Source organism: Miniopterus natalensis, chromosome 9 (assembly GCF_054644295.1).
Source record: "Miniopterus natalensis isolate mMinNat1 chromosome 9, mMinNat1.hap1, whole genome shotgun sequence".
NCBI lineage: Eukaryota > Metazoa > Chordata > Mammalia > Chiroptera > Miniopteridae > Miniopterus > Miniopterus natalensis.
In genome coordinates this window covers 39,025,303-39,050,886 of record NC_142089.1, presented here as the reverse complement: position 1 = coordinate 39,050,886, position 25,584 = coordinate 39,025,303, and the positions used below count along the sequence as shown (strand labels likewise).

Below are 25,584 nucleotides of genomic sequence, written 5' to 3'. Positions count from 1 at the left end.
CGACAAGCACTACTCTAGGGTCTGTGAATACAAGATTAAATATGACATGTCCTTTGCCCTTAAGGAGCTCATGGTCTAGTAAGAAAAACAGAGAGACGATAAATACAATATGTTGTTGGAAATGCTGGAAGGGAAGTATGAATACAGTGGTGAAGAGACCTCCCCACCCCTAAAATCCCTTTAAATAGTGGGCTTCTCCAGTACACATAAGTGGGAGTATACTACATGTAGTTTCTACTTGCACATGCCTTCTCTAGGAACCTGTGGTTCAGTGAGATAGGGCAGTGATTAATCATAGTGTCCTCTCCCCATACAAACAGACTCAAGTCAAGAAGTCAAGAAGGGGTACCCAAATCTGGGTGATGGGACTGTGCTCTGTGGGTTAACCCTCAGAGGGGTTTGGGGAGGGGTAAAAATCCGCTTATTGAGTATTAATAGAAATAAGTTTTAATAGTTATTATTTTCTACTGGCACAAAATCACGTTAGCCACTATTACAAACAGGGGACAGGTACTTTTTATGAACTAAGCACTTTTCATGAACTCATTCATTTGATTCTCATAACCAGCCCCAGGAGGCAGGTGCCATTCTTATCTCCATTTTCATAGGAGAGGAAACGGAAGAGCAGAGCGGTTAAGTAACTTGCCCAAGGACATGCAGCTGGGACTCCTCCCCTGTTGGTCTTGCTTCCTACCTCCTGCTCTAGCTACCACACCACACTGCCAGGAGCTTGAGGACGGCTGCTGTTTTGCACCTCTTTTCTCATGCTAGGCTTTCTCTTGCTTCGTGGAAGTAGGAAGGATGGGGGCGGGGGGGTCTGAAATGTGGGGAATAACACTGAAGCTTTGCCAGACATGCTACGTTAGATCCCCACTTTATATACCGTGGCAGGTAAACATATAGCCCAGGAATCCCTGGGAGGCCGTTCTAATCATTCAAGTCATTAGGAACTGGGTCTCAGGTTCCTAAGGTAACAACTGTGTCTGCATGTCTGTGGGTGGGTGGATAGAAGGAAATCGCATGGAAGAGTGTCTACCACAGGGCCTACCAGATGATAGATAGATGATGATAGATAGATAGACAGACAGACAGACAGACAGACAGATAGATAGATAGATAGATGCTAGATAGATAGATAGATAGATAGATGATAGATAGATATCTCTATCATCTACCCAGCTGTGCATCCATCCATCCATCCACTTTAGAAACAGTGTAGTAGTATAAAGGAAGTGTATGTTTTACAGTCAGAAACTCTGCAGACTGTCTTTGTTATTATCTATGTAACCTCCGTAGGCACTTAGCCTCTCCGAGCAAACTCATCTGTAAAATGGGAATGTTAGCACCTATTTCAGAGAATTGCTATAAACAGTAAATGAAGTAACATGGAAAGTATCTATTCTAGTATCTGTTACAAGTCAATCACTCAATCACTTTGAGAGTAGGAAAGAATTCAGGGATAAAAGCTCTGGGCTGGGAATTCTAAATAACCGTAAGCAAGAAACTACCTCCCTGACCTCCATCTGCTCATTTTTTCAGCCTTATTCGGTTCACATGAGAGGTAATGTCCATAAAAGAACCTTGGAAAACTGAAAACTGCCATCCAGTTGTTGGATGCTATAATAATAATTAACATTATGAAACACTGTCATATATCTCAGTACCACAAAGGGAGAAGTCCCCCTTGTTATTCTTGGATTTTCAGTGAAATCATTATGAGGGTAACGATTACAAAAGGAATGAGGCTAATTTAGTACTAACATAACGCTAGTCATTTTTCTGGCCCAGATTTTTAGCAACAAGAGAAAGCAGGGCTCTCACCTGTCTGGCAAACAAAGGAGCCTATTCTGTACATTCCATATCAGATTATTCACAGAACGCCTTTGATTGTAAATGAGAGGTCTGGGACAAATCCCCCTTAGGTCTGCAGGAGAAGAAACTTCAAGGAGCTAAATTCTTTAAGCACAGTCAAACTTGGCTCCTGCAGGTTACACTGAGGATATGCAAGCGAGCACAGTGTCTTCTTGCCAAGTGAAATAATCAAGCAGAACAATACGTGGTCATGTTGGAAGGGGCAGAAAGCAAATTCAGGCCTATTGTAAGCCTACCATACAACAGGCTTATTTTCCCACACAGCTCTCTGCATTTGGCCAGAAGGGGAGTCAGTGTCTGGCTCAAAAGACTTTATATAAAAACATTCCTCAGAACAACTAATGTTACTCATGGAAAATTAGAAAACTAACATTTGCCCAACCTCTTTTAAATGCCTCAGCACTTTCACTCATCATTTTAACCCAGTGCTTGATGTTATCTTGATTTTACACATAGAGAAATTGAGGCTGAGAAAGAACAGATAATTTGACAAAGCTAGAAAGAGGTAGAGTCTGGGTTGGAATGCAAGCCTGTCTGCCTTCAATACTTCCATGCTTTATATATTATATTACTAATAAAAGTTAAAATACTATATGGAATTGTTTTTCATCATCTTCTTAAGAGTCCAAGCTTCCCTCTCAGTGAGGGATAATATCCAGCGAGATCACGCTATTGAAAAGAATCACATTAGAATAATGGACATTATTCTTACTATGCACTTTAAAGGGTAATGGACACCTCCAATGCATGGCAAAGAAAATTAGAATGGTGAAGATTTTTAATACTTCGGAATAACTGTTTAAAAGTTAAATGCACATATTAGTTATATCAAGTTAAATGCTTGGGATTTTTGAAACCAACAATTTAGTCTGGATCACATGATTAATTTCCTTTTAAAAATCAATTTGGTATCACAGTTCACATCTGACATTCCTGTTTTATTTTTACAATGATATTCAATACTTTGATTAATAATTAAATATAACAGAGAAAATACTCCTTTCTTATTCTGGGCTTAGAGCAAGATATACATTTCTCATTCAAGAGGTACTTTTATAAAACGAAACATCATCTGGGATATTAGTTTTGAGTAAAAACAACAAAATGCTCAGATCTGCAGTGTGGCAAAGGTGGGAGGAAATCTTACAGAACCTTAGAATTCAAAGGATATTAAATAAGTTAAATTATGATCTTATCTGAAAAAAATTTTAAAACCATAGAAAACAAATAGGAATTGCTATTTATTAGTTGGAAACTATAAAACACAAGGGTCATTAGCAGATGGGGGCTGCACCGGTGATATTTAAGCAGATGCCTGGAGCCAAAGAACCCGTGGCAATTCGGCCTTCAGAGGGCATGCTGGGCCCGCCATTCGTTCTCTTGAGTTAATGGTGGAAATACTAAGTAGGTGATCTATTGCCTTGTGTATTCTCAGATGGATTCTTAAAATAGGACTCTGATAGGCCATATACAGTGATTAAAATTCTCTTCAGAAAATGTTTTAACCACAATAACTGGTAGGACAATAACTCATTGAGAAAAATCTTAGTGACTGGAATCCACATGTGTTCACTGAAAGTTTCTAAAAATTCTCAGGGCCTCAGTTTTCTCCTCTATAAGAGGAAAGAGTTGGGCTAATCTTTCCTTTTTAATTTAAAAACTTTTATTTATGGTGAAAGCACAAAACTTACCATCTTAACTATTTTTAAGCATAGAGTAGTGCTAAGTATATTCACATTGTTGTACAACAGAGCTCCAGAGCATTTTCATCTTGCAAAGCTGAACTGCTGTACTCATTGAACAACTCCCTATTTCCCCCAACTCCCAGCCCCTGGCAACCATTATTCTACTTTCTGTTTCTATAAATTTGACTACTTTAGATATCTTATAAAAATGAAATCACACAGCATTTGTTGATAACTGACTTGTTTCATTCAGTATGATGCCCTCAAGGTTTATCCATGTTCTGGCATGTAACAGGATTTCCTTCCCTTATAAGGTTGAGTAATATACAATATTTTCTTTTTTTTTAAAAAGATTTTTAAATTGATTTTTAGAGAGATAGGAAGGGAGGGGGAGAGAGAGAGAGAGAAACATTGGTGTAAGAGAGAAACATTAATCTGTGGCCTCCTACTGGGGATCAAGCTTGCAACCCGGGTATGTGCCCTGACCTAGAATTGAACTGGCAACCTTTCAGTGCATGGGAGGATGCCCAGCCAACTGAGTCATGGGCCAGGGCTATACCTTTATTTTTTCTTTTCTTCATTGTTGAAAGTATTACAAGATGCCCCTCCCCATTAAGCCCCTCCACCCGGCATCCATATACCATATTTCCTTTATCCATTCATCCACTGATAACATTTGGCTTGCTTCCACCTCTGAGATATTGTGAGTAATGCTGCAATGAACAAACCTGTGCAAAAATCTCTTCGAAATTCTGCTTTCAGTTATTTTGAATGTATACCTAAAAGTGATATTGCTGGATCACATGGTTGCTCTATTTTTAATTTTTTGAGAACATCTGTACTGTTTTCTATAGTAGCCAGCCCATTTTGCCTTCCCACCAACAGTGCAAAATGGTTCTAATTTCTCTACATCTTCACTAACACTTACTATTTTCTATTTTTTTGATGGCCATCCAAGGGGATGTGAGGTGATATCATTGTGGTTTTGATTTGCACTTCTTTAATGACTAGTGGTATTAAATATCTTCTCATATGCTCATTGCCATTTGTATATCTTCTTTGAAGAAATGTCTGTTTAAGTCCTTTTCTGGCTTTTTTTAACAGAGCTAAACTTTAAGTGCCAAAATTCAATAGGTTTTATACAATTAAATAGTTTTAATTTTGATAGGATTTATTTCAGAGTGGGAGACCAACCACTTTTAAATATTATCAAAACATTTGATCAAGTGATTATCCTTATGGACAAAAAATAGAGGGCTAGATAATATTAGATGAACTTATAATTCACCACATGCCTGTACTCTAATAGTTTTAATCAGCAAATCACATCAAATTGTATAAGGCCATGCTTGAAGAAACCTGTCTGTTCAACATTGCCATCAACTACTTGATGATGATATGTTTTAAACTTGAAAATGGTCTGAATCTAGGAAAGATATCTGACTATAGAAAAATTTTTCTTAGAGGATTATACACAACAGGTTAAAAAAATGATCTAAAACAAACAGTTGAAATTTTACAAATAAATATTATACCTTGCAGTAAGGTTAAAGGCCTTATCTAGAGAAGTCCGTGATTAATCAAATAAACTAAATAATTTTTGATATAACCAAATCAAAGAAAAACAAACAAAAGACTAATAAGTTTTAGAAAAGACTTGAAGGCTCAGTTGGACCCAGCAACATCATGATGAAGCTGCTCAAAAAATTTCTCATATGTGGCATATTATAGCAACAAAATATTCTTCACTGGCCATACCAAGTAATGATAAAGAACACCATGTTCTGGTAAAAATACACCAACAGATGTCTTCTACTCTAAGAGTTATGTTTTTAAGAAAGTCTTTGAAGAAGCAAGAAACATCCAGAAGAGGGGGGGTCTGGGTAAGGAAAGGCTGGAGAAGCAACATGCTCTTAGATCAAATAAATAAATAAATAATAAATAATAAAATAAAATGAAGGATGTGTAGATGTCTGCAAACTTGGATGAGAAATGACACCAAAGGTTACAAACTAGATCCAGTACATGGACTTGTTCTTTTTTATTATTTTTTTTAAGTTAGTGGACAGTATTTTTTTTGAAAATCAGGAGATTTTGCATACAAGTTTTGGCTTCCAGCTTGCAAAGACAGGTTTTGAGTAGGGGGTAGAGAGATGTCCCTGTCTGTGGAGGGGTCTGGCAATGTTCAGGCAGAGGCTGGATGATTTCTACGGTTTCTCCCAAGCCTCTCTGACTTTATAAACTGAATTGACATACCTTATTTAGGCCCCTGCAAAACTGTGACTCTCTTATGAAGCAACTGATTTAAAGCTAGCGATGAATATTTTCCCTGAGTGTCCTCAGCCCACCAGGTCCAGTTTCAGTCCTTGTCTGCCCAGCTCTAGGCTGTGGCTGACCTCAGTGTGTAGAACAGTATTAATGGGCACCCTTGTCCTCTGGCTTCCAGTTAGGTGCAGCCAATGGAAGGCATTGGCAGGATAAAAAGAACTGCCCAGGGCAGGAAGAGAATATGGTTGACGCGTGTGTCCCCGACTCTCTCCTCGCTGGGTTGCAGAGGGCTGCCTTCATCCCTCTGCCAGAGGTCACAGCATGCATCGGGCAGCCCTCTCTCCTCAGCTTCAACTATGGGGTAAGGTAACTGACTGTCCCCTTGACTGCCAGGCTTAGGATGGCAATGCCGCCCACTCCTGCTTGCCTGTCTGCATCTTACTGGTTTTCCCTAATTCTGCCGCCATTATAAATAGTCCCTTTATAACATTTTCCATAGTCTGTTTGCTTGTGCCTTTAGCTTCCTGCCAGAAACTGGACTGATACAAAGCCAATAACAACAATCCTTGTGGTGTTATATCAGAATTCTGTCACCATAAAACATAGCATACAAAATTCCAAAATGATCAATGGGAAATGACTGGAAGCGCAGGCTTTCAAGAGTTGGCATTTTTAGCTACATTTGTAAATACTGTGAGATTTAAAGAGCCTAGAAAACAGTTGACTAAATTTTATATTCTTGTCCTCAAATTTTTTTTGATTCTTTGTGTCTTGATGCATTGATGTTTTTGTTCCTTCCATATTTATAAATGAAACACTTTATTTTTAAGGGTTTCTAAACAAAAAATCTACTTGGTTTGAAATCAAGCATTTGGAACACTTTGGACTTTTATAAGTACATTCTTGATTCAAAGTCTCATTGAAGCTTTCAATCAATGGATTGGTTTGATTCTGTAACTAGCACATAGTACCTAATGTTTCGGTGCTGTTTTCAGGGCCAATGCTCTAAGAGGATTTTGTCCCTGAACAGTGTCCCAGTAGATTTGATGACATGTGTTGGCTTGAGACCTATTTTTTCCCCTAGTAGATTTAAGATTTCTAATGTTAAAAAACTGCACAAATTTGTATGAAACAAAAGCTAGAAAAACAAAAACTGTAGATTAAACAGTAATTCAAATTAATCGTAGTATGTTATGATAGAGGAAGGAAAATTTTGGGGCTGTAATTTCTCTCTTTGTGCTGTGTTGGACTTAAATAGGTTGAAATGCATTTCTGTACCACAATTTAAGCTTCAATAAAAGTTTGCTTAATTGTCTAGTGACATTCAATTAAAAAGAATAAGAAGAATTCTGTCATCAAAGGGTTAAGAAGGGTTAAGATGACAAGAAGCACTTTCCGTTGACATGGTGGTTGACCCAAAGAGCTGAGAGCTTCCAAAGGCTCACTGCTTGAGTAGCTGACACACTGGGTCAAGACTCAATATACACTGGGGATGGTGAAAAAAACGTTTGAGAGAAAATGATTTTAGGGTTAAAAATGTTTAGGGAGCATGACTTAGTTATAAGTTTGGGGTAACTATTGTTCTTTACTTTGTTAAAAATGTAGAAAGACCAGAGACCAAAGGACATCTTGAAAATCTCTGTAGTATAAAAATAACTCTTCCGGAAAGCTTCAAACTATACAAAGCAGTGCTCTATTCCTTCCTCCTTTCCCCCTCCCCACCATCCAGTTCACTGTAATGTTCAATTTTGGTTTGAAGAAATGGCTGAAAGACAAATTGCCTTACAACAGGTCTTCTATGAAATATGGGAGAAGGCTGCTGACAGAGCGAGTTAAAAACTGCAGTGTTTGCAATCTGGAAAACATCTGCCTTGCCCCGGACTGTAAACCACCACACTGTAGAAAATGGTTTGTGACAAAGCAGAACCCAGGGCGGGGGCCTGGAAGGTTATGGGACAAGTCAGGGCTATTCAGGCACAGAACTGGGCAACGTGCCCTTTGGCAAACTGCTGCAAGGCAAGGACTTAAAAGGAAATACAAAAGCAACGGGCCAGGTATGAAAGCTCCAAAAGGAGCCAAATAGCTCACTACTTTTCTTATCAATGGGCGCTCTTCAGTGGAGCTGGTTTATGAGTAAACGCAATACTGCTGCTTGGAAATTCTGGTGGTTTGGTGGAGGGAGAAACTTTTACCTCTAGGTGAACCAGGCAAGCTAGCCTGGCTAGCGGAAGAAATGCAGCCTCAGGACTTGACCGAGGGTAAAATAAAGGGTCAAAGTTTGAAAATAAGAACAGCAATCCAACAGAAGTGCTGCCTCCCCAAAGAGTTCAAGAAGGAAACAAATAAGGGATTTCAATGAGTGGGAGAGAGAAAAGGAACATGCCATGTGCTAGTATATAGCCAAAATAAAATTGCCAGGTCACTGCAAAAGGAGCTCTCGGGGAAGCAGAGATTTTCCACAGCTTCATCCCCAGAGCTGTGCAGAAAAGCAATGATAAGGGCTCCAGTGAAACTGTGAACCTGGGAGGTGTGCCTAGGTGCCAGTTGGAAAGAACATACGCAAATGTTTCTTTTTCGACTTAGTTTCCACCCAACCCACAGTATTTGGCTTGGAAGGTGGCCACAGTGACTAGAGGTGAAGTGTAGTGAATGAAGGTTTGCAGGCGGGATCTTGGGGAAGATGGCCAACTCTGAGGACTGGGGACCTGGCTGCCGGGAAGGGAGGAGAGCTGGGACTTAACGGGAACAGGGCAAACAGGTGAGGCCCGGGCAGAGCTGCTGGGGGAGCTGAGGCCAGGTGGAGCGCCCTGGGGTCTCTCAGAGTGATGTCTTTGTGGAGGGGGTTCCACTGCTGCACCTGAAGAGCTATAAAGAGTATCAATGGGCAGTTTCGTCTCAAAGACCTAGAGAATTCATAATGATCAAAAGAAAGAGGAAAATGATGAAAGAATGTTTATTCCTCTGAACAATAATTTTTTTCTTTATGTTGTTGTGGCCTGGTGGACAGAGGACTAGACCTGGAGTCCTGTGGACCTGGTATGAAGCCTGGCTTTTGTAAAAACAATATTGCCTCAGCTTCTCCATTAGTAAAATGGAGATGATACCTTTACACTGTGGTTATTATGAGGATCAATTAATCCAACCTATTTTATTGAGCATCAATTAATTCATAGGCCAGATGCTGGTATAAAGAACTTTCAACAAACAGCAGCCATCATTAAAATGCAAAGCACATCACAGCAGGTGGGAAAGGACTCATTTCAATCTGCCCCACAAGCTTACAGCCCTAAGATGAAAAGTTATTCTCAATTCTATCATCTATCTATCTATCTATCTATCTATCTATCTATCTATCTATCTATCTATCTATCTATCTGTCTATCTATCTACCTACCTATCATCTATCTGTCTATCTATCTATCTATCTATCTATCTATCTATCTATCTATCATCTATCTATCTATCTATATCTCTATCTATCTATCTATCTATCTATCTATCTATCATCTATCATCTATCATCTATCTATACCATCTATCTGTCATCTATCTATCTATCATCTATCTATTTCTATCATCTATCTATCATCTATCTATCATCTATCTATTTCTATCATCTATCTATCATCTATCTATCTATCTATCTATCTATCATCTATCTATCTATTATCTATCTATCTATCTATCTATCTATCTATCTATCTATCTATCTATCATCTATCAATCTATCATCTATCATCTATCTGAACACACATATACTAATACACATATATAAATCATAGAGTTTAAAAGACTAGCTATACATTTGAGTCCTGGATCCACTTCCTATTAACCATGTAGCCTTGGACAAGTTACTTAACCTCTCTAAGTCTCAGTTTTCTTTTCTTGGGTAGAATAAAACCCAACTTGTAGAGTTACAGAACTATTATACATAAGATAATGCACAAAAATACTCTTAGCATTGTCTTTGGCTCATTGTAAGTTATTAATAAATGAAAATTGCTGTTTAATATTATTGTTATTATATGGTCTAAGTTATATAATTTATGTAATATATCTATATTAAAATACTATATTTACAGTGTAAATCGTATAATTCCTATCCAGCCTCAGGGGTCTTTAACCCTGATACTGTTGACATATTGGCTGGAAAATTCTGCAGGTTGTTCTGTGTATTCTGGGATGTTTAGCAGCATCCTGGGCCTCTACCCAATAGATGCCAACCCCACCCAGTTGCGACAATCAAAACACCTCCAGACATTGCCAAATGTTCCCTGGGAGGCAAACTTCCCGTTTGAGAATCACTGGTATAGAAGAAAGAGTAGTGAGTAGCCCTAGAGCTAAAAGGCCTAGTTTCTATGAATTAATTTGCGATCTTGGATAAGTCCTACCACTTTCCTAGGCCTTGGTTTTCTCATGTGGTAAAACAGGGCAGGACATTTCTCTTTTCTCTTTCATGATTTTTGTAAGGATGAAATAAGAAAAAATAATCAAATGCTCTAACAAAATGTTATAAAGTAGGATTGTATTATGATTATTTTGTTAGAGGTTGGCTATTGAGAGACAATTACAACAAGTCTTGCCTTGGAACAACAGCTGATGCTGACCTGCTCTCTTCTTTAATTCTCACCCTGGGGAGCCATGGCCTCCCTGTTCCTTTAATGGATGCATTTGTGGCTTGGCCTAAAGAATTCAAGAGGAACTGTTTTCTTTCAAAATGAAATAAAAATGTTCTTTTTTTAAAAAAAAAATTATTTTTGTAAGTGGTGAAAACTGCCTTGTCATCTCCAGATTTAACTTTCATCTAAATTTATCTCTCAGATGACTAGAATTAACCAGTCCTCAGAATTTTAACTGTGTCCTCTGTAGATTGATATCCAGAAAGAAATATTCTGAGGGTTTCCAATATCACTGCACTGATTAATGCTATAATAATATACTGAGTAATACTACGATAAATCTCTTCATCAGCAAGGGACCATTTTTCTCATGTCATATCATATTACAGGGATCGGTGTACTGGAATCCAGAGGTTGAGCCCATTGTCTTTTTTAAAATTTATTTCTAAAAAATATTTAAATGGGAGATAGTAGAGTGTCTGGGAAAAGAGCATGAGCTTTGAGTTTGGTTAGAGCTTATGTGGATAGGTGACGACTCAAGGTCCAATCCCATCAATTGTGCGATTTAGACAAGTCCTTTAGTCCTTCGGAACCTCAGCGGGATACGTTAATAACACAGTATGGCTCTCAGTTTTAAATGGAGATGAATACATAAAGCAAGGAGCATCGTGCATGCACATGGTAGGTGTTTTGTAGATGTAGGTGATCTCTCTGTCCACATTCTGAAAGCCTGTTCAAGGATTTCTTTCATCCCTCAGAGCATGTGTTTGGTCTGATTGCTTCAGGAAGGCCATTGAAAAGAAAATCAATACTTCTTAGGTATAATTTAGAGTCTTGACTTAAACTAATTGTAATAAAGCTTGAATCAGATTATCAACAAATCTAGTTTATGAGCAAATCACCTCCATACTCCTGATGGGTATTAGTTGGAAATGAAGGGTCAGAAGTCACCTAAAGGACACCTGCATTCACCCAGAGAGGAGTGAACTATGTGTTTCTTCCTTGAAATAATACATCTGGCCTCCTTAAGGATACACGTCAGTGTCCTGAGAAAGCACAGTAGAGCAGCAGGCAGATGCGCTAGGAGTCAGACCTGCCATTAACTAGCTGGGTGACTCTGAGGCTCTCTGAGCCTCAGTTTCTTCATCAGCGAGGGTGAATAATATCTGTGACAGTGTGAGGGTGAGTAGAAGTAAAACCTGTGGACACACCAAGCACCATGCCTGGCACATGGAGAGAGCTCAGTAAGTGCTGGTTTTATCCTTGTCTCTCTTGCAGGTCTTTGTACCTTACCTGGTTTAGGAGAAGGGATGGGACAACTAAGTAAATCATTATAAGCCTACATTTTATTGCTCTTCCTTTCCTATTAATGTTGAATGTAGCATGCAGGGAAAGTCATAAATTACTAAGTGAAAACAATTTTTAAAAATACAGGATAATTTGCTTTGAAGTTTCCCATAGTGGCTCTGGAAGAGTTAACTTCATAATTCGTTCTTTATGCTGCATATGAAGCATTTTAAAGCCCAGCAAGACAAAAGGAGTCTGGTCACCTCTTTCTGAAACCGGGCATGTTTAACCATCCGTAAAACCATTTTGCAGGAGAAGACAATATGGTAACAAGTAACACATAAGAATGAAATTAGAGAATAATAGCTTCCCAAATTTTCATCACTAAGTGTTCTTGTTAATATTTTTATTGCTTTCTCTTATGGCCCTCTTTGGTCTGTTTCAGCTTCCTCTACTTTGTTCCATGACGTCTGGGCTAACTTCTATCGTATCATACACGTTGCATTGTGATTGTGATGTGAGTCAACCCTCCTGCTCCACAGTGGGCTGTCGAACAATATTTGGCTGAGAGCAAGCATCCCTCTATATATATAGACTATATACTACTTACAATAGACTCCTTTTATATACCAAGTATATAATAATTATAACAGGCAATATTTATTAAACATTTGCTATCTTCTTGATATCATAGTGTTTTTCAGTTAACAACTCATTTATTTTCACAATAAACCCTCGGTGTATATCCCATCATAATCTCCATTTTACTGCTGTGGCTTCCCCAGCAGTGACACCCTAACTGTCCCCCTCGGCCTGGGAAACCCAGCTGATATTCTCTACGAGAACCAGGATCAGGAAGATGAATCGGTTCTAAAAGGGTACCAAACTCCAGGGCCCACCAACATCTTCATTCTCTTTCTCCTGCCCTCCAAACATTTTCTAGAAAAAGGAACAAACTGATTCAGGAATTCCATTTTCTTTCTATACCTCTGCAGTAAGAGAATGAGACAAAGGACACAGCTTATCCACAGATGGCCCTAAATAACCGAGAAATAGCTACAGACGGCTCCTACCTTGTGGGTGTTCTCGAGGACACAGGGGGGACAGTTCTCTTTCTGCTTCCCATCACCCGCTGTGCTAGCAAGGTGCACTGGGGCACGGACCGCTGGGGGGAATGTCCCTTTGTACACGAATGACTGTGCTAAGCTGTTTCACCTGAGCCTCTGAAGAGACGGCGCCTGCTACGCCCACTAACCCAGTGGCTGCAGGGATAAAAGCGGCTCACCCCTTCAGTGTGCGCTTTGGTACCCGAAACGGTGTTTTGTGGAGAACCAGCCAGGTTTATCTATTCTGGAAACAGAGTTTGAGATCAAACACCATCAATCTCCTATGCCCCTCAGAGGGTTCTCCTAAGGAAAGGGGGTGGATGGGGCTCTTCTGAAGCTGGCTGGACAACCGTAAAGTTAATGGCTTGCTATTTACCACATGCTGGGATGTCACACAGGTCAGACTTAAAGTTTTCGTCCAAGGTGAAGCACCAGGGAGCCTCCTTCTGATTCCCGGGGTTGCGGCAGTAGGAGTGCCCCCCGTTCAGCTCCGGGAAGCGGAGGGCGGTGAAGGTGTGTGTGTGCGGGTACTGGGAATTCCACGGCTGGCACTGGCGCCCGGATTTGGTGACGCTGACAGTCCCCCGGTAGTCCACGCCTGTGCTGTTATAGCACTTGTGATCTGAGAAACACAAAAGAGAAGCCCAACCTGTGAGAAAGAGACAGAGGAGGTGCTCGAGCTCCCAGCCAGCCACGTGGGGACGGAGCACGTGCGGTGAACCTCGCGGCCAAGGCCTCCCTGCTGCTCAAGGGCGGTCTCCCGGGGCGCTGGGCGGGGGCAGGGCCCGCTGGCAGCTGCACTCCTGGGAGGGCTTAAAGCTTACGCTTCAGGAATAAAACCAGCACTCCACAAGTATTTTTAATACTGAACATGGGAAAAATCAGAACTGGGGCAGAGGAGTAATTTCCTAGTGAATGGTTCAGGACAGGCTCAAGCTAAACTCTTCTTTCCGCTTCTGCTTGATGGCCTTAGGTATGAATCATGTGATGAAGAAGCTAATTCACAGAGAATGTTCATTAGTGGCAGCGCGCGAGGTGGGTTTGTAACCGGAGTTAAGCCATCTCGGCGCTGAGGGACTGGACACCCTCGAGGAGCAGCTCGGATTAAGCACTCCCCCCAGGTGACCCTGGGCGCTGTTACTTAAAAGCACCGAGGAAAAACCGACTGCGTTGAAATAAACTGAAATTTAAAGAGGTAATAGTAAGATGATAGTATAATAGTGATAATGATATTGCTATTACTGTGTGCTAAGTATAGTTCTAAGCATTTTAGATGCATTAAGTTATTTAACTAATAAAATAGTATTAACTATCGAAAGGAAATGAAAAAAAATTACCAGTGAGGTTAATTCTCGATGAGTGGGAAATATGCAGAGGAAAAGTCCTTAGCTTGATGGTGCTAAGAGGACAGAGAGAGGATGGCAGCAAACCCCACATACATGTCTTTAAAACTGGGGTACTATACATGTATCATAAAATTCACCATTAATGCATTTAGAACATTCAAAATATTGTGCAACTTCCATACCGTCTCGCTCCAGAACACTTAAATCATCCCCAAAGGAAACCCTATACTCACTGAGCAATCATTCCCACTACCCCCGACCCCCTTTCCCCAGCCCCTGGCAACCACTAATCTGCTTTTTGTCTCTATGGATTTGTCTATTCTGGATATTTCATATAAATGGAATCATACAGTGGTGTCTGGCTTCTTTCACTATCATAATGTTTCCAAGGTTCAGTCATGTTGTAACAGGATTTTATTCCTCTTTATGGTAGAATAATAATTCATTTTATTCCTTTTTACAGATGAATAACAGTTATTCCTTCTTATGGATGAATAGCACTTACTGGTTTTTATGGATGAATAATATTTCGTTATGTGGATATACCACAATTTGTTTATCCACTTAGCCACTGATGAACATTTGGGTTGTTTCTACCTCTTAGTTATTGTGAATAGAGCTGTTACAAACACTTGCATACAAGTTTTTGTTTGAACACCTATTTTTAATTCTTTTGAGTATATACCTAAGAGTGGCATTGCTGGGTCATGTGGTAATTCTATTTTTAAATCATCGAGGAACCAGCAAACATATTTTAAAATTATTATCTTCCTGCAGCTTCTTGAAGGTAGCCTGCACATGGTATGTATTTAGACCATTGGAAGGTAATCTGACTACTAATAGAAACCATTACAGCAGATCAAAGTCCAGTTTTCACTGTGCCACGGGGTGGCTGCCCCCAAGGCAGCACAGAGGGTCAGGGGCTACCACCTACTATTTCTTTTTTATTGATCTTAAGGAGGAAGAGAGAGAGAGAGAGAGATTGATCAGTTGCCTCCTGTATGTGCCCAAGTATGTGTCCGGAGTACATGCCCCGACCAGGGATCAAACCCACAGGATGGGTATGTGCCCTGACCGGAAATTGAACCCGCCACCTTTCGGTGTATGGTTGGAACCAACCGAGCCACACAGGCCAGGACTACCACCTACTTTTATTGATAGGATCCGCCATGGGAATTCCAATCCGGATACAGTTTGCAGCTTCAGGGCTCTCTGGCTGGGGGAGGTCTTCACAGTTTGGCAGCTTCAGCCTCATCAGAATCATGGGATTCGATCTTGCAAAAATGTACTCTGTTTGACACAGGACATTTTCCAGGATTTCACATTCATCGCGACACAAGTCACGGGGCTTTGGGACGGATGAGGTTTCGTCACAGTAAGGGAAGGCGTAGTGGCACAGGGAAGGAATGGCGAACTGGGAACACTTGTCAGATAAGTGACTGGAGGTGCCAATCATGGTGAAGGCAGCTGCAAAACAGACACAGTTATTAACTCCCAGGGCCAGGGTTTATCTGTGGGTATCTAGTCAACAAATAGCAGCTATAAACACAAGTGGGAAGGAATCTGCTGTGCTCAGACAGACAAGGCCAAGAGAAGGAGATTCCATTTCACATGTCTAAGTAGCTTACTTTCACCAGCTTGAAAAAAATCATTTTGACTACAAAGTTAAAAAAACAGGATTAAGTTACATATGTACCGTTTCCTAATAAAAAAGAATTAATTAGGTTAAAGTACAATATATTTTTCATTTTTACTACAAAGCTACAGAACTTTGTGTTTCATCCGGTGCTCTTTTATTGGTTTTGTGAGGTTTCTGAAACATTGGACAGCTGCAGGGCAGGACTCAGGCTTGATGAGGTGGCTGAGCCCGAGCACAGGATTCGTTCTTGCTTTGCCTCTTAGCTGGAGGATGACTTTGGGTAACTTGTTTAATTTCTTTGTGGCTTGAATACTTTCTATTCCATCTTCTGAGAAGGAGGCAGCTCACTCAGAAGTTCTCAAAGAGCACAACTCAGTTGTTCCAGTGAATATTAAAGAATGTTAGTGGTCGCTTAGCCTAACCTCATATCCAGTATGGTCTCCAAGTACAAAATGAACACCAGCCTCCCTCTGCATTCCTCCATTGGCAGAGAGCTTACTTGCAAGGCAGCCTAGGAGGTTGTTGGTAAACTGTTCCCCAAAGAATGTTCCTCAGGACAATAATTACATAGAGAGTTGGAGAAACTAGGGTTCCATAGCCAAAGAAATTTAGGAAATGCTGGGGTAAACAAAGTTAAGTGGATTTTTTTTAAACTGTAATATTTTCCAGTAAGCTGATGACCACTGAAAACGTTCGAAAGGATTATTATAAATGGGTGAGCAAATATTTATAACAGAACTCCCATTTATTTTCGTGAATACTTAGTAAAAATTATGTTCCATGTTCTCCCACTAGGTTGAAATGTGCCTCCAGCAGCTCCTCTTCATCAGTCCTACTTCCTAGAATCCTGCCCCTTGAAAGCCTGAGGGCTTCAGCTAGTGGCAACTACATCTTCCCATTGTTGCTTCTCCAAGTTAAGTAGCTCCTGCAGCCACCTCTTTGTTCCTTCAAATTCCTCACAGGACAAAGTTTCTGGGCTTTTTGATGTTCAATGTGCCTACCTTGGGTTTGTTTTTGCCTCTCTTAAGCCCCAGGGTTGCCAGATAAACTATAAGGCTATAAACCCAGTTGCGTTTGAATTTCAGATAAACCTCTGGGACACCCTTCTTCTAAAAAATTATCTGTTTTTTAATCTAAAATGCAAATGTAACTGGATGTCCTGTATTTTTATTTGCTAAAGCTGGCAACCTGATTAGAATCCCATCAAGGCCACTTTAATGGCTCGCAAGGGTACATGGCACAGAGGCATAATTACACTATCAGGTCCACGGTGGCTGTAACCACCAGAAGGAGGTGTGTAAAGTCGCACAAGGTAGCTTACACTACCTAACTCATGTGTGCTAAAAAGTGCTTCACTATTAGATTCCCATTAAAGATGCTTTCAGTTCAGAAAAATGAAGGGTAAAATCTAGAGAGCTAGAGCAGGAAGAGATCTATGACCATCTTGCCTTATCATTGACATCACAGATGATGAAAGAGGCTTTCATGAAGAGTAAGAGATTTTCCTGAAGCCACAGTAATGGCAATTCTGGGATTAGAGTCTAGAATTCTAGACTCTAAACCCATTCCCTTTCAGTCAACATGATGTGGCTTCCAAACAGTAAGCTCTGTGAGGGCAGAGACAACCTGGCTTATTCATCATATACCCCAGTGCCCAGCCCAGTTCCTGGTACACCAGAAATATTCAGTAATATTTACTGAGTGTTTAAGTGAATGAGATGCTTTTCACAGCTTCCTTTCCTCTAAGAGCAACCTTCAATAAATTATTCTAATGTAAATTCCAGAGCACAGAGATCACATCTCAAGCTTCTTTCCAGTCCTGCTCCTTACCCCTATATCTAGCCTAATCCTTTGCCAACAGAGGAGCTCAAGAAAACTACTGGTGAGAAAAATAGTTATTTAAGGCATAAATAGAACTTTATTGGTGCTACCTACCTGTGATCTGATTTTCTATTTCCCCTTGCATGTGCAAAGACTCCATATAGACAGTGCGGTTGCCAATAAATCTTGCACACGCAATCCCTCTGTATGGCTGGCAGAATCCATCTTCTTCATACTCATCTCTAAAAACAGAGCACAGACATTAACTGATGCAGTAGATACACATAGACAATTGGATCTGACTTGCAGTGCCCTAAACCGTCACTAGGGGGCGAAGTTGGGCACAGTATCCTAAAGATTGGGCTAAGGAATCTGACTTTTCCTCAGTTCCATCCATCACTTAAAACATCTGTTGGTCACATTGGTCATTTCCTTCACCCCCAGAAAACCATCCTGAAGCACAAAATCGTCCTTAAATATGGGAGAAAACACTTTTATTTTCGCAGCTGGTGGTGGGCTGGAAGATGATGTAGTTATAGAAGTAAAAAGGAAATGAGCTGAAAATCTGGGCACATGTTCTACAGGGGTTTTTTTTTGTTTTGTTTTTTTAAAACACATTATTTCTGCTTCATTTGACACAAAGGCGTGGACGCATTATGCACAAGATCCACTTCAACTGATAGGTCAATTAGGTGGCTCCACGGGGTGTGAAGGTAAGTGCAGCTGGAAAGAAACCAGAGGGCAGTCCAGTTACGGGGCTCCTCACTGCTTAAGACCCATTATCTTTATGCTGCAGAGAGTGGATGGGGCAAACTGTGGACTGGAGAATTTCAAATGAGTCACTCAATCCAAGGTAAACTAGAGAAGATGTCAATGGAAATCTTGCTTTCAAGATCCCCTAAAGCTTTAAAATATAATCTTTTAAAATGCTTGCTGCCTCACAATTATTATAATAATTTTTATTTTAAAAAAGGTGGGGCCGTGGGGGTAGATTTTATCCTGAAGGTAAGGAGACACTAGAAAGTAAGGCAATTAGTCACAATGTGGCACATGGCTGGAGATAAAAGGCTAGAGATTAGGACCCAAGATGGTGGGTTCAGCTCCAAAGGACAGAGACCATAAACTCCCCAAAGGGCCCATGATAAAGAAGACACCAGAGTACAGAGTGCCCAGCTGTTTCTCAAAGGCAGACCACAGCCAAAGGCCACCTTCCAAGCCTATGGGCTGACTTTCACCCTGGGTGTTCCTTCTCTGTTAACCCGGCTGGAATCAATACAGCGTTTGAACAAAATATCATTTTTCCTCTTTGGTTTCTTTTAAGTTAAAGTACTTTAAAACAAAAGTCAGGAGAAACAGAATTCCCTTCCTGGGTCTAACATTCACATATCCTTTGGCAAGTTCTCTGAGCCTCTGAGCTGTATATATGGTAACAGTTGACCTCTCTACCCTATAGGTGAAAACTCATGAGGAGCCTGTCAAATAATGTAAATGCTTTAAAAAAGTGCTACACAGAGGTAACATGATTATTATTAAAGCATTTACGATGACTAAAGAGGACATTTATTTTTAAGGTCAATTAATTAGTAAGCTCCTACTTTGTAAAAAGGACTGTGGTCAGCGCGATGGCCCTGGACTTCCCCACTTGGGGGGTTCAGTGTGGGAATCTGGAGAACCCAGTGTAACAGAAAACCACTATCAGATAGGGCTGATCCTTAAAACACTAGTTCTCAGCTGCTTTCTGTTCCCTGTCCATTAAAACAGTCATTTTGAAAGTGGAGATGGGGGAAGTATCTTCAGTTTAGTCCTGAAAATAGTCTGTCTTGCAAAACTCTTAAAAGTATAAGCTTTAAGTATGACTACAGATGAATATATCATATACCCGACATAAAGACATTGAAATTTTAATGTTGCAAAATCCTGCGAGCACTCTACATGTTTACTTTCATAAATCCTAGACTGATGTTGAAGTCTTTTTGGCTTAAATTTTACTTGGGTTGTAAAATTAACCCCACTTTTATTGGGTAACTAATACCATAAACCCATAGGGAGAAAGAAGGTTCTGGATGACCTAGCCTAGGATCTTGGAAAATGAAGTACTGAGACCTCCACCCCCCACCCCCTGCTATTACAGATGATGCCTCTCTATCCCTAGGCATTAGCAGAGCCCTGGATTTTTAAGGTGTCAGTATGAGAACACCTCTTCCTCCCCCACACTAAATTCTCAAAGCTTCAATTTATCTCTCTTGGGAGAACAAAACCCTGGAATTACCCCCAGATATGAATCCCCGACCTACTGGGAGTTCCCATATTTTATGTGTGAGGCTTAGGCTAAACTTCTTACCACCTTTCCAGTTCAAGACTCTAAAAAGGCTCTTTGAATACTTTTTTTCCCCCAGAATAAAATGGAATATAACTCCTTGGCAGCGCACATTTCTAGTCAATGAAAGGCTTAGAGCTGCAGGTGTATTGAAGTTTTGACTGTGCCCAGAATTCCTGATATTCTGGGCAGTCTCTTGGGGACAGATATAAAAAACAAAACAAAACAAAACAAAACAAAACTTTTTTTTTTTTTTAACAACCACCAATGGCATCTGCTAGGGAGTAGTGCTCAGTCCAGGTTGCTTATACGAATCTCCTCGGGAGGCTTTCAAAAATACCAAGGCCCAAGCCCCACCTCGGACCTATTAAATCGCACTCTCTGGGGACACAGCTTAAGCATTCATGCTTTTAAAAGGGCTCTCGGGTGATTTGAATGTGGCTGAGAACCACAGCCCTAGAAAAACAAACAGGTATTAAGTGCCTGCCACTCTCTGTGCTGGGTACTGTGCTAAGTGCTTTCTTCAAAGCTGCGCCTTATGCCGTGTTATCATCTGTATTTTACAGAGGGAGACACTCAAGTTCAGAGAAGCGAGGTAAGTGGCTCAAATTCAAAGCCAGCCAGTGGCAGACACAGGACTTAAACTTAAAATTGAACCTCGAGCCATCACACCATGTTGATAGATCTGAAATGATGTTCTCTGCTTTTCAATACCCCTTTTAACTAAAGCAGCCTTAATGATAAGAAAGGGACTTTATAAGGTGCCTTTATTTTGCTCCAGGCACTGTTTCACTTATATATAAAACTAATGCCAAGTTGCTTAATCCTGAAACAATCTTATAAAGAACGTGAAGGTGTAATTATTCCCATTTTACAAATGAGAAAACTGAGGATCAGAAAGAGCAAAGAACTTGTCCAAGGTGACACAGCTAGATGTGCCCCAAACTAGTGCTTGCAACCATGGTACACGGCTTCCTTCCAAATGGTCTGGTTATGGGAATTTTGGCACTGCTTACAGGGGCTTTCTGCTGCGAAGATGCCGGGTGGCAAAAAGGTTTTCTTTTAAACATAAAGTCACAACTGCCTTTCATCCTTTCCATTTTTCCTGCTGGCTTGGGCTGGAGGGAAACAAATGCTCCTCCAGCATTAATCAGCTTCATGCTTTCCTCCAGCGTACACTTCTTTCATCATTGATGTCCTCCATGCTCAGCAAATTAAAAACACGAAGCGGCCAGGCAGCAGGAGTACCCGGGCACTCGCGCCGAGCACGCCCGAGGCTGCTCTCCGGGAAGGGCGCGCCGTGAAAGCGCAAGTGGAATCCCAGCCGGTCATCGCGGCGGCCGGCACCGCGCGGGACGCCGGGACGCAGGGCCGCTCAGATGGCAACTCATGTTTCTCATAAAGGTAATTTAGTTACCACATTGTCGGCCTCCACGACCTTCCAGACTCGCTGTCATGTGAGAGGGAAAAGCAAACACAGTCTGCCCTGCACCTCCAGGGTCACCCCCTTGCCCCAGGGCAAGGAGCTTATGAGGGGTGGTCAAAAGGGGCTGACAGTGACCGCAGACACCGTGGCTGCAGAAGCATCCGTCCAGGAAGCACCGTAGGCCGAGCAAAGGGACACGCTGCCGCCGCAAGTCATAGCCCAAAGGAGTTCTGCAGAGACAGTGGTCGTCCACAGCTACAAACTCCTGGGCAAAATGCTCGGGTCAGTGAGCAAAGGAGAGAATTCTCTGAAAATGAAAAAGCACATTGTATAACGTGGGGCCAGACATTAACATTAGGGGAAATGGGATGACCCCTGAACAACAAGGCGGTTTGGGGTGCTGACCCCCGTGCAGGAAAAAATCCACGTATAACTTCTGACTCTAGAGTAGGCCCTTCGCAAACGTGGATTCGACAGTATTTTCAATCTGTGGTTGGATGAAACCCACAGATGTGAAGGGCTGACTGTATTTATTGGAAAAAAAAAATCCACAGATAAGTGAACCTGTACAGTTCAAACCTGTGTAACTGTATATGGAAACTCTGTACTATTTTTGCAACTTTGCGATTTAGCAAAGTGCGGGTTATTTTTTCTCATGTAGGAAGTCATTTCTCTTTACCCAAGCGAAAATAACTTACCAGTGCCTTCCCAAAAGACCATCGTGGCCATAAGTGGATGGAAAGTATCCTTTTTTAAATTTGTAAATCAGGCCACATATTAGTTGCTCTGGCTGGAGCACAGCGCACACGGTGCTTCCCGGGGCTGGCTCTAGTAATCCCAGGGCTGGGTGCAATGCTTCCCACCTCAGAGCTAGGGTGCTCCCGTAGGGGGTGCAGTCGGATCCCTTTAAGCTGGAAATGAGCTCTGTCTTTTCATTAAAAAGGGAGATACATGATAAAATAAAGGATCCAAGTAAAGGCTGCAAAATTATTCCAATGAAGATAAAAGATAAGAGACACAGAAACTTAAAGAACAAATTATAATCTGATGTGGTCAAAAAGTTACCACCTCTCCAAAAATACCTCCTTCCTTCTCCTGAGAAGATTTGGAGACTTGAAGCATCCTCGGTTAAATGCCAAGCAGGAGGAGGGGAAATAGTTTAAGTCTTTATCCGCTTTAACTGCACAAACCTTGGAAGAGAAGACCCTCAGAGAAGGGGTATCAGGACCAATACAGGTGGTCGAGTGAAGGAGAGAAGGGGAGTGTCGGGAGAGCCAAGAATACATTTTTGCCTCAGGGTGGCTGTGGTCAAGAAATTACAGGTTAAATATGGGATCCCAAAGTTATCTCACACACTCTGTTTTCTAAAGACCAACCTGAAAGTGGGCATCAAAGAGGGTAACGAGTTAACATACTTGACCTTTCAAAGGTCATCAGCTTTCAAAGTGAGCCAAGCAAGGCACCCAGAGGGGTGATGACTCACAGTGAAGACATCGATCTACAGGGCTGAGAATTCAGCTCACTCTGCCACCCCTCCTCTGCCCCTGGAATGCCTTTGTGAGCACAGGCAATTTTGAGGTGTCTGTGTTGCGCATCACGTGCTGTTTCCCACATCTGAACCCCGACAACTGTTAACACGCATTTCCTTAGCAAAAGAGTCCCTCGCTCTTTCTCACACCACTTTTTTGCTTTAAAAAATTAAATTAAAATGTTAAAGTTTTTTTTCCTTGGCTATGAACCATTAAAACAAACAGATGAATAACGTTCTGTCATAGTTTCCAGCGCAGCACATAATAGTTACTTGTGTCCAACTCAGAAATTCGAAGGTATTGGCCTTGCTTCACAGCGATGTTCGGAAACACAAGGGTTGCGTTTCACTTTGGAAATGGAGCAGAATTACCCAGGCTTGTATCTCACAAATGTAATTTGGGGTAAAATGATGCATGTAATACATTTTATTCGTATTTAAACACACATTTGAAATGATAGCGCTGCACTGGCACAGTATTTGTAAGAATATGGAAGATCACTAATAAAATGAGTGATTTTTGCCCTCTCCTATTTACTGAGGTTTTCCTGGTAGGGTAGCCTTGCACCTTCTAAGAAGCCCTGGGGTGTTTTCACTTTTCCTCCTAGGAAGGGTCCATTCTACCCCCCGCTTAAGCTGGAGCTGGGAATGCATAGGAGGGACTGGGAGCCCCCGAGGCCTGGGCCCCCCAGTTCTCATTAGAAACCCTTTAGATGTTCTTTGGCAGGTCTCCAAACATCAGGCATTCAAACCACCCCCTCAATTTGCCCATTGAGAATAATGGGAGTTTAGAATAATATGAAATTCACACATACCAATCTGGTCAGATTTTCTACCACAAATGTTACTAGGATTGCTTTGATTTTTTTTCACTTTCCTTTTATGCCTTGGGCCATGGATTGAAAAAAGAGAAGGTCTGTGGAGAGAGTGGTAAAAGGAATTTGGGGACTTCTTAGGAGGGTTTTAATTTCATCTTGCTACTCAGAAATGGGGTGAAACCCAATCCCCAATTCTTGCTTTTCTGTTTCGTCTCAGCTTTGTTTCTTACTCCTTCTGCCGATGGCAATTATGAAAGACTTCAGCAGTCCCCCCTTATCTGCCTGGGACATGAATCATCCTTTTGTCCGGTGTATCCACACTGTCTACCTTACCTGCTTGTTAGTCACTTAGTAGCCATCTGAGCTATCAAATCGACTGTCACAGTGTCGCAGTGCTTGTATTCAAGTAACCCTTGTTTTACTTAAGAATGGCCCTAAAGTGCAAGAGTAGTGATGATGATAATTCGGATATGCCAAAGAGAAGCTGTAAAGTGCTTCCTTTAAGTGAAAAGTATGCACATGTAGGAAAAAGCATAGTATATATAGGGTTTGGTACTACCTGCGGTTTCAGGCATCCACGGGGGATCTTGGAATGTAATCCCCATCCATGAGGGAGGACTACGGTACTAGCCTCCATAAAAAGTAAGGGTTTAATGCCTTCCCAACCCCCTACGCCCAACCCAAAATAAGGCAATGCAGAGGTGCCCATCTCAAACATAGAATCTTACATATTTAAAAATTGTAATAGAGGCAGAAGTTCACGTTATAACAGGGGTTGATACACGGCGCGCCAGAAGGGAATATTGCAGGTGACAAGTGATGGCCATCTGTTAGACAAGGGGCCTCTGGGACAGAGCTGTGCAATCCAATGGGTTCTTTAAGGAGAAACAAGGAATAGGGGTGGATGTGGGGGGCTTTAACTAGAGGGGGCAAGTGTGGGGCGGAGCAAGGGGAGGGCTTACATCCTTGGCCTTCGGATGCCAACGATATAATTCCTCATTCTTACAACCAACACGTGTGCTCAAGCCTTGTGCTGAGAGTAAGAGGAGGGCATCTAATGGAGGCTGGGGAGGCTTCCAGAGGAGGCGAGAGTTTAAAAGAGAAATAATTCGACAAATCGTGGATTAACTGGTATGCTAGCCAAGATCAGTGGAGTCACAGGCAGAGGGAGGCTTACTGGGAGTCATGGGGTGCAGGTGGGGGAGGGCAGGTGGGGTAGAGGGAAGGACAGGCCCAAGGGTAGGGTCTTAACCTGCAGCTATGTAGTGTCTGGGGCAGTAAAGGGGTTCAGCATACCACTCCTTCTCCGTGTACTCACATCTTGCTTTCATATTCCTCTAGTCTTTTTAGACATAGTCTTATTTTAAATTTGCCACCTCAAAATTATGATTGAAAAAAAAAGGAGAGGGGAGTGGATTTTATACTAAAGACAAGGAAGCACCAGAAAGTGGTGTGGTTAGTGACAGCATGGTAAATGGAGGGACTGGAGATCTAAGGCTGGAGATCAAGGCCCAGGATGGCAGGCTCAGCTTGAAGGGGCAGAGGCCACAACCTCCCTCAAGGGCCTACAGTAAACCCAGTACAGAGCACAGAACATCCAGCTGTTTCAATGGAGAGAGGTGTGCCTGTGTCAGAGGTGGCGGGAAATGGTAAAGGGCTGGCTTGCAGAGTTGGTGTGGAGGGCAACTGTGAGCTGAGGGCAGGCACCATGCCCTGTAGCTATCCCCTGGGCCCCCCATCTTATGCAGTCATTTAGTTGGAACAGGACTTTGCAGGCCTCATGTCCAACTCTTTCGAAAGGAGAAAGAACCAAGAGTGAGTGGCTGTGTGACTTTCCCAAGTTCACTAAGTAA

The 25,584-nt window shown here is 41.6% G+C and overlaps 1 protein-coding gene across 1 annotated transcript in view; it reads right to left on the bottom strand.

Annotated features, from left to right (window-relative positions):
- ROR1 (ROR family WNT receptor 1) overlaps window positions 1-25,584 on the bottom strand; it is a 141,920-nt gene that overhangs the window by 19,413 nt on the left and 96,923 nt on the right. The window contains exons 4-6 of the mRNA XM_016208418.2: window positions 17,757-17,884; window positions 15,332-15,649; window positions 13,213-13,458 (exon numbers count right to left, since the gene is read on the bottom strand). Of these exons, the coding sequence (XP_016063904.2) occupies window positions 13,213-13,458; window positions 15,332-15,649; window positions 17,757-17,884 (692 nt within the window). The remainder of the gene's footprint in view (window positions 1-13,212; window positions 13,459-15,331; window positions 15,650-17,756; window positions 17,885-25,584) is intronic.